This window comes from Schistocerca piceifrons, chromosome 2, assembly GCF_021461385.2.
Source record: "Schistocerca piceifrons isolate TAMUIC-IGC-003096 chromosome 2, iqSchPice1.1, whole genome shotgun sequence".
NCBI classification, from domain to species: Eukaryota; Metazoa; Arthropoda; class Insecta; order Orthoptera; family Acrididae; genus Schistocerca; species Schistocerca piceifrons.
In genome coordinates this window covers 1026851353-1026870904 of record NC_060139.1, presented here as the reverse complement: position 1 = coordinate 1026870904, position 19552 = coordinate 1026851353, and the positions used below count along the sequence as shown (strand labels likewise).

Genomic DNA, 19552 nt, shown 5'->3' with positions numbered 1-19552 from the left:
CTCTCCTGTACATTACAGTATCATCAGCAACCAGTCGCAGATTGCTGCCCATGCTATCTGTCAGATCATTTATGTTGTGATCTAAATAGAAAAGAACAGTCTTCAGTATATCATTCTGTACCTGAAAATGTATAATCACATGTATGACAGCAGAGAAAATTAAATTTCGTCTTCACATAATGCATTATGTCTCATCTGAATTAATAATATAAGTGTAGACCAGATGTGGCTTGAATTCAAAGAAGTAGTATCGCCAGCAATTGAGAGGTTTATACCAAATAAACTAACAAATGACGGAGCTGATCCTCCTTGGTACACAAAATGGGTTAGAACACTGTTGCAGACACAACGAAACAAACATGTCAAATTTAAACAGACGCAAAATCCCCAAGATTGGCTATCCTTTACAGAAGCTTGAAATTTAGCGTGAAGTTCAATGCGAGATGCCTATAACAGTTTCCACAATGAAACTTTGTCTTGAAACCTGGCAGAAAATCCAAAGAGATTCTGGTCGTATGTGAAGTATGTTAGCGGCAAGAAACAATCAATGCCTTCTCAGCACGATAACAATGGAGATACTATCGAAGACAGTGCTGCCAAAGCAGATTTACTAAACAAAGCCTTCTGAAATGCATTCACAAAAGAAGACGAAGTAAATATTCCAGAAATCGAATCGAGAACAGCTGCCAACATGAGTAAAGTAGAAGTAAATATCCTTGGAATAGTGAAGCAACTCAAATCACTTAATAAAAGCAAGTCTTCTGGTCCAGACTGTATACCAATTAGGTTCCTTTCGGAGTATGGTGATGCAATAGCTCCATACCTAACAATCATATACAACCGTTCACTCGACGAAAGATCCATACCCAAAGACTGGAAAGTTGCACAGGTCACACCCATATTCAAGAAAGGTAGTAGAAGTAATCCACTAAATTATAGGCCCATATCGTTAATGTCGATATGCAACAGGATTTTGGAACATATATTGTCTTCGAACATTATGAATTACCTCGAAGGAAATGGTCTATTGACACACAGTCAACATGGGTTTAGAAAACATTGTTCCTGTGAAACACAAATAGCTCTTTATTCACATGAAGTGCTGTGTCTATTGACAAGGGATTTCAAATCGATTTCGTATTCCTAGATTTCCGGAAGTCTTTTGACACTGTACCACACAAGTGGCTCGTAATGAAATTGTGTGCTTATGGAAAATCGTCTCAGTTATGTGACTGGATTTGCGATTTCCTGTCAGAGAGGTCACAGTTCGCAGTAATTAACAGAAAGGCATAGAGTAAAACAGAAGTGATTTCAGGTGTTCCCCAAGGTAGTGTTATAGGTCCTTTGCTGTTCCTTATCTATATAAATGATTTGGGAGACAATCTGAGCAGCTGTCTTCAGTTGTTTGCAGATGACGCTGTCGTTTATCGACTAATAAAGTCATCAGAAGTTCAAAACAAATTGCAAAACGATTTAGAAGAAATATCGGAATGGTGCGAAAAGTGGCAGTTGACCTTAAATAACGAAAAGTGTGAGGTCATCTCGTTAAACTTCAGTTACACGATAAATCAGTCTAATCTAAAAGCCGTAAATTCAACTAACTACCTAGGTATTACAATTACGAACAACTTAAATTGGAAAGAACACATAGAAAATGTTGTGGGGAAGGCTAATCAAAGGCTGTGTTTTATTGACGGGACGCTTAGAAAATGTAACAGACCTACTAAGGAGACTGCTTACTCTATGCTTGTCCGTCCTCTTATTCTACTGCTGCGCGGTGTGTGATCCTTACCGGATAGGACTGACAGAGTACATCGAAAAAGTTCAAAGATAGGCAGCACGTTTTGTATTATCGCGAAATATGGGAGAGAGTGTCACAGAAATGATACAGGATTTGGGCTGGAAATCATTAAAAGAAAGGCGTTTTTCGTTGCGATGGAACCTTCTCACAAAATTCCAATCACCAACTTTCTCCTCCGAATGCGAATATATTTTTTTGACACAGACCTACATAGGGCGGAACGATCACCACGATGAAATAAGGGAAATCAGAGCTCTTACGGCAGGATATAGGTGTTCATTCTTTCCGCTTGCTATACGAGATTGGAATAATAGAGAATTGCGAATGTGGTTCAATGAACCCTCTGCCAGGCACTTAAACGTGATTTGCAGAGTATCCATGTACATGTAGATGTAGAATATGTTTCAAATATAGAAATAAAACATTACTTTCTTCTCTTCATGTTCTACCTTTATTGAGAACATATATAAAACAATAATTGCAAAAACTGTACACTAATAAAAATGCAAGTGCTTATTAAGAATATCTTAGCAATAAAGTCACAACATCAATTTCACAAAATATTATATGAATTTCTGTAGAAATGAGACTGTATATGTGGAATATAAAGCTTAGATAAAAATCAAGTTGTGAAAGCTAAATATCTAATTGCGTTACAAAACTTATGATGAACAAACATAAAAAGGATTCACTCTTGTGACAATGGAGCTACATGTAGCAGAGCTTCCAGAATATGTGAAACAATAAATTGTATTAAAATACTAATGTAGCTGTGAATAATTCTACATACAGTCCTGCCACAGACAAAAGTGTATCTGCAAATTTTCATTTACATGTTATATTAATTAAATGGATGATTGTAAGAGTCAAGAGGAAAGTACATATGAAGTCAAATTAAAACACAACTGTTTGCTGGAAGACGTTTTTTCTACTAATATATCAGTTTTTTAAAAAGTAAATACAATAAAATTATTTGAATCATTTCCATTAAATATGTAAACATTCAATTAGAACAAATTATAGACAAACTATGCATTCAAATTCATTTAGGATCTATTGATTGAAATGAAATTAATATTAAATAATTTAGGAACTAAAGTGCTTCAGAACTACAGTTGAGGGCAATATTTCAGATTTCTCCATGGAATAATTTATATGCCAGAATAACAATGGTCACATTAAACAAAATTATTAACTAGACTTAAAGTGTGGATAAATTAAATAATTAAAATATTTAAGAAGTTGAGCACTGGCATTCAGTTGAAATTAATATAATGTAGGTAACTGACACAGATGGGTTACCTGAGAAGACAGAAATGCCAACTTACCAACATTTACAATATGTAGATTTTTATTTTACTAACAAAAATAATTAACACACATTAAAACCAACAAAGTAACTAGATAACAGCAGCAGCACCAGTCGCATTTTTACTTTTCATTCACAAAAGGGAAAGATATTTCTCACATTGCTTACTGTAGATGATGTTCCTGAGTGGAAAATTATTTTAGTATCTATTCATGAAAAACATATTTCCACCATCAACATAGCCATAAAAAGGTTGTTCTGGATATGCTGTTCGACGATAAATGTGTGGTCTGCAACAAAATGAAGGTAAGAACTATGTGACAAGTGATTTTTCACACACACACACACACACACACACACACACACACACACACACACACACACACCATTTGTCCAAAAAGTTTAGAGACTGATTTTATTCCTCTCATGTAAGTGAGATCAGTGCAGTTATTATAGTGTTAAGTCGTGTCACAAATCACAATGAAGCAAAATCTGAAGAGAAAAGTGTGTGCAAAGTTTGTCCCACGCACCTCGATTCTCAAACAAAATTAACAATGTGTGAACAGTTGCCGTGAATTAACAGGAATAAAATCATCATGGGTGGCAAGACTTGGTGTTATCAATATGAATCTACCACATAATGACAATATACAAATTCAAATGATGTGTCAATGGCTTGACAACATAACTGGTATTCATGTCAATTGAATGTTGCAACAGAGAAAGAAATTTTTGACAATTTCATTTGGTTGTACAAAACCTCTTAACTTTTCTCTATTTTTTAATAATCCAGCTTTGCAGATTTTTGGACTGATGGGATATATAAAATAACTTGTCACTATATTTTACCTTCTAAGCCATTCCAAAGTGTTTCGGAATTAAAAGCATTTTCAGGTACTGACAGATGTAATAACTTGGCAGTAAAGGACCAACAAGGAGCAGAGAGTACGAGTGCTTGTTGAAATAAACTGAGTAAATGACTGCCAATATTAAATGGCTACTTAGAAATTGTGCAGTTTGCCACTGAAACATCAGTTACTTTCTCCTAATGGTCAGTTCATCTGTGTGTAGTTGTAGTTATGTTTAGAGATTTTAGAGGCCTACATTATTTTTTATAATATAACTTTTTACAGTAAAACAGTTACAAGTGCAAAACATTTTATTTACTGTACTACATTTTTAAGGGTTTTTGGTGCATGACATGATATATATAGTACTTGTTCATTATAAAATAAGAATATGTGAATAATTAAAGATAAATTAATATAAGAAACTGAAAAATAATAGGTTAATAGCAAATTAAGTCAAAATATACTGGTGTGGTTCCAACAAATATGAGAGATTATTCATAGTCACTTTCTACAATTCCCTTTAAGTCAGTATCTATAGAGTCATAATCATTTCCTTCTGTGGTATCCCTTGAAGAACATTCTTCCTGTGGTCCTGTGCCATTGTATTTTGCATTTTAAAGTCTTCCTCGTCCCCTTTTTCGACAACATCCTCTTCTTTCTCCCCTTGCTCTTCTTACACCCATAGTAATTGCAGCTGTCTGGGAATGTGATAAATTGTTATAGAACTCATGACAAATGTACAGGCATGTAGTTCATCATCGCCTGAAAATTTTTGCGTGTTTCAAGTTTTATTTTCAGACTCTTATTGATGATAAGGCTGCAGAAGAGGTATTGATGGGAGATCAACATTGGGTCTCATAAAATATACTTTTTTAAACTCGAGATCATAGTTTAGTGAATACTTGAACTGCTTAGTGAATACCTGAACTACACTGTAAGAGTATTTTCTTTGCTGATTCAGAACCACCTGGTATTCCTCCACTGTATTCTGTTTCCTTCTATCTCTTTAGTAATTTAATCCTTTGCTATGGCATCCATAGCTTTAATTGAAGGAAAGTTTTTTGTTTTCATTTTCAAGACGGAAAACTTTCTGATGACCTGCTTCACTGCTTTCATTCTGTCTTGGAAACAAATAAATGTCTGAAGTGTTTCTTTGCCTCTTCTGAGAGACCAAATATTTATCACATTCCATACACACATAGCCAGGTTCAAAGACCTTATGATGTGTTGTGTCAATGTGCTATGTGCTGGTTTTCCCTCCAGATGTACAAGCAGTATTTCAGATGTACAAGCAGTATTTCAAAATATGTCCAATTTAAACATGCATTAAATATGATTTCTTTTTCTACCAAAATCTGTGTGAGTTATTGGTAAAGTTTCTCTTAACTCCTTCAGTCTTGGCTCTACTGGTTTCAGTTCTCAATCTGATTGCAAACTGAATACACACTGCAGAATACACACCTATCCTCTATCTTGTCACCTATGATGCCAATCTTGAAGATAGTAGTTTCTAGCCACCTTAACTTTCACTGTCTCTTCTTTTTACGTTTTGATGGATACGGCCAGTTTTGAATGGCACATATCCATTATTAGTAGCTATTTGTTTAACCACTTTACTTTCTCCTAAGAGAGGTAGCTTTTTCTGTCTCACATTCAAGAATGAATGCCATCTTGGGATAAATCAGGTAGTACAGGTCACACAATAGTTTTACAGCTTTATTATGGTCATAACACATTTTTAGAATTGAATTACATTTGTGAGATGATACAGTCATTTATGTGGGATACTTTATTCCTAACTTTGCTGGTTTGGTAATGTCACTTATTTTCTTGCCCATGGTTTGTTGGTATCTCTTCTTTGCTTCTGCAATGTCCCGTTTTTCACTGAACTTAGGTTCGAAAATATTAGTGTTTATTTAATAAAGAAAGTGCTATCAAATGGCATAACCACATACTCAAACTCCTCTGCACTGTAAGCTGATCTTTATACCGACTGTTCATCAAATCATATTCTTTTTTCTATGAATCTCATATCAGTTTTACATTCACTATCAAGAGATGTAAAAATCCTAGATGCAACTAGAAACTTAAGACGTATATTGATGGCATGGCAATTATCTGTACAACTCAGAAAAAGGGAAGAACTTGAAAATAAAGCAGCCTTGAATATTAAAATTAAAAACACAAGTATTTACGTACTACAAAACAATACTTTCATAAATCAGTGTAAAACAATGTATGTGCTATTTCCAATCCAAAAGAGTGAAACTTATAATCTATATGTTATAATAAAGTGACACAGTCCAGTAAATAAGCAGTACAAAATTGTTAAGAATATTGATAACTATTTGATATGAGGGGAGACCAAAAGTACATAATTACAATGGGTAAAATATAAGCTCACAGAGCTTCCTGATCCAAAGTGTACAAGGTGACTACTTGAATAGAATATTTGCATTTCAGAAAAGAGCTGCTAGGTATAAAAGAAAAATACCAACTATGGTCTTATGCACCGATAAACATTCCAATCTTAACCAACTAATATCAACTTTTCGTAGAGCAACTCCATTGTCATCCCTGTACAAGCTGTCTGGTGGCCATTGCCAAATGCAGTTGCATGAGTAAAGTCACTGTTTAGACATTCATAGAAAATGTTAACTGCATTACGAGGGTGCATTATTGAAGTTGGATGGTGACAATCAAAGTGAATGGCCATGTATTTGACAGGCGTAGTCAACGGCGGTCACATATGCTAGGTTATTTTCATTGGAAGTGTTATTAGTATGAGATGTAATGTGCCTAAATTGATTATGCTACAGTGCTGTCAAGCAATATTGGAGTTGTGTGGTAGGGATTTACATGAGTGACAGGTTGTTTAATCATTCAGCGTAGTAACAGTGCTGCGGAAATCATTACAGCTCTGAATAAAACATGGCAGCCATTAAATTGAAGTTTTCTTTACTGAAAAGCAGACCCTCATTTTTCTACAGTCACAACTGTTGCACAACCGCTCCATAAATGATGCTTTCTGTAGTGAGAAGGACATCATCTTTTGATGTCAGGTGTGGTCTACAAATCCTGTGAGATGTCCCTGATGCTGTACGTCTTCAACTGCAGTTCTCAAGTGTACAGCTAGGCTGTTACAACCAGCAACTGAGACATAGCTTCCAGATTAGAGGTGCTGTAACATTCATCAGAACTATCATCTTTGAGTCTAGCTGTAGCCTGTGCAATAAAAGAACAGTCCCCAGTGATGGACTTACTTTATGTCAAAGATGCCATCGACTGAGGAGGCAAGATGTTCTGCTGAGCAGGCAACAAAACAGTGCCTGCAGCAGACAGAATTTTGTATGATTTACTGAGGATGCAGTGAAAACCCTAGGCACCTCAGGCATGTGTGAGATACTTTGTGAGTATGGTGCTGCTTACATTGAGGAATACGGAAAGCCTGTTGGTACCAGCATAGTGTGAGTGTAATGTTCTACTGGGGCAGAAAAACAGATCAACACTTGCAGAGTACCATCTTGATTATGGGCAGTCTGCAAAGTTTCAGGAAGCCTGAGAACTTACAAGATAGTCATGGGTGTGCACATGCAAAACAAAGAGGCAATTGATATCCTGAAGCAGCCTAATAATGTCAACAGAGAATACAGCACAGGATCCAAGAGCTCCTGATTGCCACCAATCCTAGTATGAGAAGCACAGTATGATTGGAGGGCAGCTGCCAATCAGGAACTGCCATGACAGGCTAAAAGAGCAGCACATGGAGAATGGGTGTTCAATTTCCACAACTACAGCATGAAAACATGGCCTGCACTAGCTAGTTGCTGGTTCACAGTGGGTTACCCATTTCCAGCAAACAGTGTACTCCACAAAAAGTCTGCCACATATTCCCTCCCTTTTTCCCAACACCTGTCAGAAGTATTTTAGGGCGAAAACAATGTAAAAATTTTGCATGCAGGAGTTTTATGATACCACTAGAAATGCAATACACTGTGCACCCCCATCCCCCAGTTAATTTATTACACACCTTGAAGAACATAACTGAAATGTTGCATTTTAATGAGATCAAAAACTGATGTTCAGCCTGGAATCAGCACCCACCAATTACATAAACATTTCAATAACATTCTAAATTCAAGTGTAAGTACAACGTACATATGTAATATGCATTTCAAAGGTGCTTTCATCAGGTTGGAAAAAATTCACTTTGAGGCAGCAGTGAAGAGGGAATCGCTAATCAAACATTAAATGTAATTTGAAAGGCCGGAAGCCTCTACATTACTTCTAGTCCAATAATCCATGATATTATATAGAGGAGATAGGTATACAAGGAATTAAATGCAGTATTAAAGAACAATACAACAAACTAAGAGTGGTATTCATAGATCGCAACAACATTTGATGTGCAAAGTGTTTGGCCAAAGACAATTAGACTAAAAACTGCTGGTAAGCTCTTTGCCAACTTCTCAATATTAAGAAGGATCAAAAAGTAGTAATGTGGGTGATAAAGCAATAAAAAAGGCTAGGCCAAACCATTACCTGGAAACCCTTACAGAGAAGTTAAGAGTACATACATTATGCGTTAAAGAAAATAATTCATAGAATGAAATTTTCACTCTACAGCGGAGTGTGCGCTGATATGAAACTTCCTGGCAGATTAAAACTGTGTGCCGGACTGAGACTCGAACTCAGGACCTTTGCCTTTCGCGGGCAAGTGCTCTACCAACTGAGCTACCCAAGATTCTAGAAACAACCCCCAGGCTGTGGCTAAGCCATGCCTCTGCAATATCCTTTCTTTCAGGAGAGCTAGTTCTGCAAGGTTTGCAGGAGAGCTTCTGTAAAGTTTGGAAGGCACGAAACGAGGAACTGGTGGAATTAAAGCTGTGAGGACAGAGCGTGAGTCATGCTTGGGTAGCTCAGTTGGTAAAGCACTTGCCTGTGAAAGGCAAAGATCCCGAGTTCGAGTCTCGGCCCGGCACACAGTTATAATCTGCCAGGAAGTTTCAAAATAATTCATGTTTGAAAATATAATACAGATGGATAAAAAATCTACTCAGTCACGCAGTGGCATGAGAAAATGTGCAAAAGATATGGAAATGCACAGCTTTCAGAGCCAGTGGCACCTTGTTCTGGGAGAAGGGTTCAAAGGAAAGGAAGAGTGATCTAGGAAAAGGACTGGAAAGGTTTAGGAAATTGTTGTGTACATAGTTTCGCGTAGTCAGCGCATACACAACTTTCCCAATAGAGCGCGCCCCGCTAAGCACAAAAGCGCAGGCACAGCGCTCGTCCGTCTCCGCACTACGAGATGGCACAGTCTTAGAGACGGACCAAATTCTGCTTCCACCGATCCACTTATTAATATGTAACACAGCCAATGAGGTTGCTGCTAAAGTAGAACCGTTTCTCCTCGCGGATCACACTCGTGCAGTGATACCTGAACGCTCGAGGTATTATAACGAGTGTACAGACCTCCGATTAGTCATTCTGCATCAGTCTGTACCAGTCTGCTTTAGTCTGTAGTCAAGTTTCAGTCTGCACCTAACAAGATTATCATATTCCTGTACATAGCCATGAAGATAAATGTAGAGACATGTTGTCAAGTATCAGAGATATGTGAGAATAAGATTAACGTACCAAGACCAAAGGAACTTCAGATTGTCAATTGTAAATAGCATCCAGAATCAAGTTAAGTAAGGTTTATGATTGTTACTAATTTAATAAATGTGTGTGAAAATTAATCAAGTTCTGTTTAAAGTTGGTCACCGTCAATCTGCTACTCTAAGCGTGCAAGTGGTATTTCTATCGTCTGACCTAACGGCAGAAGATAAAACATGCCACGATAAGACCACGAGACATATTGCCGACACTCGCCTACTTCGTTAGAGCGACAAGTCAAATAATCTGACGGTGTGTGTACCGAAGGTCTTACAGTACGCACACCACAGAAATTGAGTTATAGAAAAAGTCGCCCATAACCCTGGATCAGGGTAGACTTACTGGATGGTATGACATCCAGTAAACCTCTCCTGACCCAGGATTTCAACTCTTCTGCCACAAGGAGCCACTGGCTCTGAAAGCTTGTGCATTTCCATTATCTTTCATATGTGTTTTCTCCTACAACCAGATAATGAGCAGATTTTTTATCTATCCATAATAAATTATATGAGTATAATAGAGGGAAACATTCCATGTGGGAAAAATATATCTAAAAACAAAGATGATGTGACTTACCAAACGAAAGTGCTGGCAGGTCCATAGACACACAAACAAACACAAACATACACACAAAATTCATGCTTTCGCAACAAACGGTTGCTTCATCAGGAAAGGGGGAAGGAGAGGGAAAGACGAAAGGATGTGGGTTTTAAGGGAGAAGGTAAGGACTCATTCCAATCCCAGGAGCGGAAAGACTTACCTTAGGGGGAAAAAAGGACAGGTATACACTCACACACACACACACACACATATCCATCCGCACATACACAGACACAAGCAGACATTTGTAAAGGCAAAGAGTTTGGGCAGAGATGTCAGTCGAGGCAGAAGTACAGAGGCAAAGATGTTGTTGAAAGACGGGTGAGGTATGAGCAGCGGCAAATTGAAATTAGTGGAGATTGAGGCCTGGCGGATAACAAGAAGAGAGGATATACTGAAGGACAAGTTCCCATCTCCGGAGTTCTGACAGGTTGGTGTTAGTAGGAAGTATGCAGATAACCCGGACGGTGTAACACTGTGCCAAGATGTGCTGGCAGAGCACCGAGGCATGTTTAGCCACAGGGTAATCCCAACAAACACTGTCTGCCTGTGTCTATTCACGCGAATGGACAGTTTGTTGCTGGTCATTCCCACATAGAAAGCTTCACAGTGTAGGCAGGTCAGTTGGTAAATCACGTGGGTGCTTTCACACGTGGCTCTGCCTTTGATCGTGTACACCTTCCGGTTTACAGGACTGGAGTAGGTGGTGGTGGTGGGAGGGTGCATGGGACAGGTTTTACACCGGGGACGGTTACAAGGGTAGGAGCCAGAGGGTAGGGAAGGTGATTTGGGGATTTCATAGGGATAAACTAAGAGGTTACGAAGGTTAGGTGGATGGCGGAAAGACACTCTTGGTGGAATGGGGAGGATTTCATGAAGGATGGATCTCATTTCAGGGCAGGATTTGAGGAAGTCGTATCCCTGCTGGAGAGCCACATTCAGAGTCTGATCCAGTCCCGGAAAGTATCCTGTCACAAGTGGGGCACTTTTGGGGTTCTTCTGTGGGAGGTTCTGGGTTTGAGGAGATGAAGTGGCTCTGGTTATTTGCTTCTGTACCAGGTCGGGAGGGTAGTTGCGGGATGCGAAAGCTGTTTTTAGGTTGTTGGTGTAATGGTTCAGGGATTCCGGACTGGAGCAGATTCGTTTGCCACGAAGACCTAGGCTTTAGGGAAGGGACCGTCTGATGTGGAATGGGTGGCAGCTGTCATAATGGAGGTACTGTTGCTTGTTGGTGGGTCTGATGTGGACGGACGTGTGAAGCTGGCCATTGGACAGGTGGAGGTCAACGTCAAGGAAAGTGGCATGGGATTAGGAGTAGGACCAGGTGAATCTGATGTAACCAAAGGAGTTGAGGTTGGAGAGGAAATTCTGGAGTTCTTCTTCACTGTGAGTCCAGATCATGAAGATGTCATCAATAAATCTGTACCAAACTTTGGGTTGGCAGGTCTGGGTAACCAAGAAGGCTTCCTCTAAGCGACCCATGAATAGGTTGGCGTACGAGGGGGCCATCCTGGTACCCATGGCTGTTTGCTTTAATTGTTGGTATGTCTGGCCTTTGAAAGTGAAGAAGTTGTGGGTCAGGATGAAGCTGGCTAAGGTAATGAGGAAAGAGGTTTTAGGTAGGGTGGCAGGTGATCGACGTGAAAGGAAGTGCTCCATCACAGCGAGGCCCTGGACATGCGGAATATTTGTGTATAAGGAAGTGGCATCAATGGTTACCAGGATGGTTTCCGGGCGTAACAGACTGGGTAAGGATTCCAGGCGTTCGAGAAAGTGGCTGGTGTCTTTGATGAAGGATGGGAGACTGCATGTAATGGGTTGAAGGTGTTGATCTACGTAGGCCGAGATACGTTCTGTGGGGGCTTGGTAACCAGCAACAATGGGACGGCCGGGATGATTGGGTTTGTGAATTTTAGGAAGAAGGTAGAAGGTAGGGATGTGGGGTGTTGGTGGGGTCAGGAGGTTGATGGAATCAGGTGAAAGGTTTTGTAGGGGGCCTAAGGTTCTGAGGATTCCTTGAAGCTCTGCCTGGACATCAGGAATGGGATTACCTTGACAAACTTTGTATGTAGTGTTGTCTGAAAGCTGACGCATTCCCTCAGCCACATACTCCCGACGATCAAGTACCATGGTCGTGGAACACTTGTCCGCCGGAAGAATGACGATGGATCGGTCAGCCTTCAGATCACGGATAGCCTGGGCTTCAGCAGTGGTGATGTTGGGAGTAGGATTAAATTATACATTGAAATATAAACAGTTTAAATATAAGCTGATGCTTCTAACAACCAAAGTTCTAAAACTGATTAACTTGATGTAAATCTGACAAAATGTGCAAAAATTAAAGAGTATTTGTCTAATTATGCACCAGTTTACTGAGAACACCTTAAATTTTTTGTAACATATTAAAAAATGTAATGCTAGCATCCAGATTTTTTAGAAGAGACAACAGATGTGGATGTTCATGTATGCCCTTCATGCTGTTGTTGTTGTTGTTGTTGTGGTCTTCAGTCCAGAGACTGGTTTCATGCAGCTCTCCATGCTACTCTATCCTGTGCAAGCTTCTTCATCTCCCAGTACCTACTGCAACCTACATCCTTCTGAGTCTGCTTAGTGTATTCATCTCTTGGTCTCCCTCTACGATTTTTACCCTCCACGCTGCCCTCCAATACTAAACTGGTGATCCCTTGATGTCTCAGAATATATCCTACTAACCGATCCCTTCTTCTAGTCAAGTTGTGCCACAAATTTCTCTTCTCCCCAATTCTATTGAGTACCTCCTCATTAGTTATGTGATCTATCCACCTAATTCCAGCATTCTTCTGTAGCACTACATTTCAAAAGCTTCTATTCTCTTCTTGTCTAAACTAGTTATCGTCCACATTTCACTTCCATACATGACTACACTCCATACAAATACTTTCAGAAAAGACTTCCTGACACTTAAATCTATACTCGATGTTAACAAATTTCTTTTCTTCAGAAACGCTTTCCTTACCATTGCCAGTCTACATTTTATATCCTCTTTACTTCAACCATCATGAGTTATTTTGCTCCCCAAATAGCAAAACTCATTTGCTACTTTAAGCCATTTCCTAATCTAATACCCTCAGCATCACCCGATTTAATTCAACTACATTTCATTATCCTCATTTTGCTTTTGTTGATGTTCATCTTATATCCTCCTTTCAAGACACTGTCCATTCTGTTGAGCTACTCTTCCTGGTCCTTGCTGTCTCTGACAGAATTACAATGTCATTGACAAACCTCGAAGTTTTAATTTCTTCTCCATGGATTTTAATTACTACTGCAAAATTTTTCTTTTGTTTCCTTTGCTGTTCGCTCAGTATGCAGATTAAATAACATCGGGGATAGGCTACAACCCTGTCTCACTCCCTTCCCAACCACTGCTTCCCTTTCGTGCCCCTCAACTCTTATAACTGCAATCTGGTTTCTGTACAAATTGTAAACAGCCTTTCACTCCCTGTATTTTACCCCTGCCACCTTCGTAATTTGAAAGAGAGTATTCCAGTCAACATTGTCAAAAGCTTTCTCTAAATCTACAAATGCTAGAAACTTAGGTTTGCCTTTCCTTAATCTATTTTCTAAGGTAAGTCGTAGGGTCAGCATTGCCGCACGTGTTCCAACATTTCTACGGAATCCAAACTGATCTCCCCTGAGGTTGGCTTCTACCAGTTTTTCCATTCGTCTGTAAAGAATTTGTATTTTGCAGCCATGGCTTACTAACCTGATAGTTTGGTAATTTTCACATCTGTCAACACCTGCTTTCTTTGGGATTGGCATTATTATATTCTTCTTGAAGTCAGAGGGCATTTCGTTTGTCTCATACATCTTGCTCACCAGATGGTAGAGTTTTGTCAGGGCTGGCTCTCCCAAGGCTATCAGTACTTCTAATGGAATGCTGTCTACTCCATGGGCCTTGTTTCGACTTAGGTCTTTCAGTGCTCTGTCAAACTCTTCACGTAGTATCATACCTACCCCAACTTAGGTCTTTCAGCGCTCTGTCAAACTCTTCATGCAGTATCATATCTACCATTTCATCTTCATCTACATCCTCTTCCATTTCCATAATATTGTCCTCAAGAACATCACCCTTGTATAGTGCCTCTATATACTCCATCCACCTTTCTGTTTTCCCTTCTTTGCTTAGAACTGGGTTTCCATCTGAGCTCTTGATATTCATGCAAGTGGTTCCCTTTCTCCAAAGGTCTCTTTAATTTTCCTGTAAGCAGTATCTATCTTACCCCTAGTGATATACGCCTCTACATCCTTACATTTGTCCTCTAGGCACCACTGCTTAGCCATTTTGCACTTCCTGTCGATCTCATTTTTGAGACGTTTGTATTCCTTTTTGCCTGCTTCATTTACTCCATTTTTGTATCTTCTCCTTTCAACAATTAAATTCAATGTCTCTTCTGTTACCCAAGGATTTCTATTAGCTCTTGTCTTTTTACTTACTTGATCCTCTGCTGCCTTCACTATTTTTATCTCTCAAAGCAACCCATTCTTCTTCTACTGTATTTCTTTCCCCCATTCTTGTCAATTGTTCCCTAATGCTTTCCCTGAAACTCTGTACAACCTCTGGTTCTGTCAGTTTATCCAGGTCCCATCTCCTTAAATTCCCAACTTTTTGCAGTTTCTTCAGTTTTAATCTACAGTTCATAACCAATCGATTGTGGTCAGAGTCCACATCTGCCCCTGGAAATGTATTACAATTTAAAACCTGGTTCCTAAATCTCTGTCTTACGATTATATAATCTATCTGAAACCTGTCAGTATCTCCAGGCTTCTTCCATGTATACAACCTTCTATTATCATTCTTGAACCAAGTGTTAACAATGATTAAGTTATGCTCTGTGCAAAATTCTACCAGGTGGCTTCCTCTTTCATTCCTCACCCCCATTCCATATTCACCTACTACGTTTCCTTCTCTTCCTTTTCCTACCATTGAATTCCAGTCACCCATGACTATTAAATTTTCATCTCCCTTCACTATCTGAATAATTTCTTTTATCCCATCATACATTTCATCAATCTCTTCGTTGTCTATGGAGATAGTCAGCATATAAACTTGTACTACTGTGGTAGGCGTGGGCTTCGTGTCTATCTAGGCAACAATAATGTGTTCACTATGCTGTTTGTAGTAGCATACCCGCATTCCTATTTTTTTTAAAATCCATAATTAAACCTACTCCTGCATTACCCCTATTTTATAATCCTGTATTCACCTGGCCAGAAGTCTTGTTCCTCCAGCCACTGAACTTCACTAATTCCCACTACATCTAACTTTAACCTATCCATTTCCCTTTTTAAATTTTCTAACCTACCTGCTCGATTAAGGGATCTGAAATTCCACCCTCCAATCTGTAGAACACCAGTTTTCTTTCTCCTGAAAACAACGTCCTCCTGAGTAGTCCTTGCCTGGAGATCCAAATGAGGGGCTATTTTACCTCCAGAATATTTTACCCAAGAGGACACCATCATCATTTAACCATACAGTAAAGCTGCATGCCCTCGGGAAAAATTACGGCTGTAGTTTCTCCTTGCTTTCAGCCGTTCACAGTACCACCACAGTAAGGCCGTTTTGGTTAGTGTTACAAGGCCAGATCAATCAATCATCCAGACTGTTGCCCCTGCAACTACTGAAAATGCTGCTGCCCTTCTCCAGGAACCACACGTGCCCCTCTTCAGGAACCACATGTTTGTCTGGCCTCTCAACAGATACCCCTCTGTTGTGGTTGCACCTACGGTACGGCTATCTGTTTCATTGAGGCATGCAAGCTTCCCCTCCAATGGCAAGATCCATGGCCCATGGTTCCTATCAACATCTAAACCTCTAAAATGCTGCTCTTAACTCCCAACTTCTTTCTGCCGTGTACCCTGTGGGCACCTATTTGAAATGCATTCTGAGTGGTATGTTTTACATATGCTGGTTCTTTTCTCCTCCTAAAGGGCTACTTCAGCCTCCACTACATTTAATTGTGTGGGTTTTTGTTGGATATTCTGGTAGCTATGTTCCCTTAGTATAGTATAGCCACCTGCATCGAACTTAAAAATATAAGAAACAAGACACTCACTCAATTAGTCACATACGCAAAACTATTAAGATTACATTAAATAATAAAAACTGTGCAACATAAGAACAGATAGTGTGCGCTTCACTCACAAATCTATGAGCTCCATACCTGAAAGATTTCTCTTACTGTTGCATTCAAAAGAACACTATTTTTTCTTTCTCCACAAATGAGAGAACTTTCAAGTTAAATACTTATGAACTCATTCAGAATCATATTATCAATCTGCAGTGGAGAGTGTGCTGTTTCTGTCGGATTAAAACTGTTAAGCTGGGCCGAGATTCAAACTTGGGACATTTGCCTGCGAAAGGTGAAGGTTCTGAGATCGAGTCTCAGGGCTGCATACAGTTTTAAACTGCCAGGAAGTTTCATTTATGAGCTCATGCTGTACACTCAGTGAAGTGTACACTGCTTGACTTATGCTAGAACTTTAAATAATATAGTCTTACCTCATATCTAGGAAAGATCTTCTATGAGCTCTCTCAGGATTTCGCTGAGGAAGAGGATAGGCATACTGCCCACTGTAACTAAAAATGTATATATACATAAGAAAAGTATTATACTTTTTTTTTGGGAAAAATGCAATATTGGTAACTTAAACTATTTACAATATGAATGAATTTATTTAAATCACACAATATATAAAAAATATGACAAATCAAATGAATTGCCTGAAATTTAATTCCTTTCTGATGCAATTGTTTGTGTCTAACTTTTAGAAATTAAAATCAAATAATGGAAAATACACAGTGGAGTAATGAATCTAAGATATAATAAATATAAGTTGTAAGTTGAAATGTTAGTACTATTAACTGCATTCCTACACAGATAGATCTTCAGATCATGCTGATTATCTGTGGAACATGGAATTAACAATATTCTGAGAAGGAAAGTTGCTACTCACCATATTGTGGAGATGCTGAGTCGCAGATAGGCACAACAAAAAGATTTTTACACTTAAAGCTTTCGGCCATGGTCTGTGTCAACAATAGACACACATACGTACACACACACATACACACACAATCACACAAACGCAACTCACATACACGATTGCTGTCTCAGGCAACTGAAACCACACTGCGAGCAGCAGCACCAGTGTATGATGGGAGTGGCGACTGGGTGAAAATTTAAAGAAACTATTATAAACTTTCCACTGCTCAGATGAACAATGACAAAAGATTATTTCCACTATGAAGGTGTAAGTTAGTCAATTCCATGTTCAAACAATGGAAATTCAGGATGAAACGTAACAATATGCTGAGAAGGAAAGTTGTTACTTTCCATATAGTAGAGATGCTGAGTCGCAGATAGGCACAACAAAAAGATTTGCACACTTAAAGCTTTTGGCCATAGCCTGTGTCAACAATAGACACACATACTTACACACACACACACACTCATGCAAACGCAACTCACACACGCAACTGCTGTCTCAGGCAACTGAAACCACACTGCGAGCAGCAGCACCAGTGCATGATGGGAGTGGCGACTGTGTGGGGGAAAGGAGGAGGCTGGGGCAGGGAGGGGGGGGATAGTATGGTGGGGATGGTGGACAGTGTGGTGCTGCAGGTTGGGTGGCAGGCAAGAGAGAGCTGTGGAGTGGGCAGGGGGGGGGGGGGGGGGGGGCGGGGGGAGTAGCAGAAAAGGAAAGAAATAGAGGGAAATAAATAAAAAATAAAATAAAATAAAAAAATTGGGGTGGTGGTGGAATGACAGCTGTGTAGTGCTGGAATGGGAGGAGGGAAGGGGCTGGATGGGTTAGGACAGCGACTAACGAAGGTTGAGGCCAAGAGGATTATGGGAACATAGGATGTATTGCAAAGAAGGTTCCCATCTGCGCAGTTCAGAAAAACTGGTGTTGGTAGGAAGGATCCATATGGTGCAAGCTGTGACGCAGTCATTGAAATGAAGGATATCATGTTTGCCAGCTTGTTCAGCAACAGGGTGGTCCACTTGTTTCTTGGCCACAGTTTGTCGGTGGCCATTCATGCGGATAGACAGGTAGTTCGTTGTCATGCCTACATAGAATGCAGCACAGTGGTTGCAGCTTAACTTGTAGGCCACATGACTGGTTTGACAGGCAACCCTGCCTTTGATGGGATAGGTGATGTTAGTGACTGGAAGTGGGGGCACAGTAACTGGCCACAATGGGGCATCCTGCGTGGTTAGGTTTATGGACTTTAGGAAGCATGTAGAAGGTAGGAGTGCGAGGAGTGGTACGGGTGGCCAGTTACTGTTCCCCCCTCTGACAGAATCTCTGCTCTCGTAGACCAATACCTTCAACCTATTACCTGGAACATACCCTATTATATAAAAGATACCAACCATTTCCTCCACCAACTCGCCACAGTTTCTGTCCCTTTACCACACACTGCCCTGCTCGTCACTGTACACTAACATTCCTAATGCCCATGGCCTTCCAGCTATTGAAAGCTACCTTTCCCAATGCCCGACGGATTCCAAACCAACGATCTCCTTCCTAGTTGCCATGACCAACTATATCCTCATCCACAATTACTTCTTCTTTGAAGGCATTACCTACAAACAAATCCGGCACTTCTCCCCCCCTCTATCCTGCTTGCCACCCAACCTGCAGCACTACACTGTCCACCGTCTCCACCATACTATCCCCGCCTCAGCCTCCTCCTTTCCCCCACCCAGTCGCCACTCCCATCATACACTTGTGCTGCTGCTTGCAGTGTGGTTTCAGTAGCCTGACACAGCAATTATGTATGTGAATTGTGTTTGTGTGTGTGTGTACGAATGTGTGTCTATTGTTGACACAGGCCATGGCCGAAAGCTTTAAGTGTGAAAATCTTTTTGTTGTGCCTATCTGTGACTCAGCATCACCACAATATGGTGAGTAGCAATTTTCCTTCTCAAAATATTGTTAATTCCATGTTCCATAGATAATCAGCATGATCTGAAGATGTTGCCCAAATACAGAGCCAACCCACAAGAGTCATGAGTAATTATAGTAACTTCTTCTTACAGACACAATGACGAAGACCATACCTGTTCAGTTATAGGGAATTGGTCTTATTGATTCAGCAAGTTTTTAGTCCAGAGATTCCTTTCTTCTAATTCATATTTAGACTTCTGAATACTAGAATAAAATGTCGAGTTATTATAGGCTCTAGATATCCTGAAATCAGCTGCCTGATTAAAGATTCCTCACATTTTTTAATTTAATATATCGATCTTAAAGAATACAACAAAAAGTTTTGCAAATTCCTTG

At 39.8% G+C, this 19552-nt stretch overlaps 1 protein-coding gene across 1 annotated transcript in view; it reads right to left on the bottom strand.

The window, feature by feature from the left end:
• Positions 1–2355: 2355 nt before the first annotated feature.
• LOC124776089 overlaps positions 2356–19552 on the bottom strand; it is a 147669-nt gene continuing 130472 nt past the window's right edge. Inside the window, exons 11-12 of the mRNA XM_047250930.1 lie at positions 16761–16838; positions 2356–3400 (exon numbers count right to left, since the gene is read on the bottom strand). Of these exons, the coding sequence (XP_047106886.1) occupies positions 3310–3400; positions 16761–16838 (169 nt within the window). The 3' untranslated portion in view covers positions 2356–3309. The remainder of the gene's footprint in view (positions 3401–16760; positions 16839–19552) is intronic.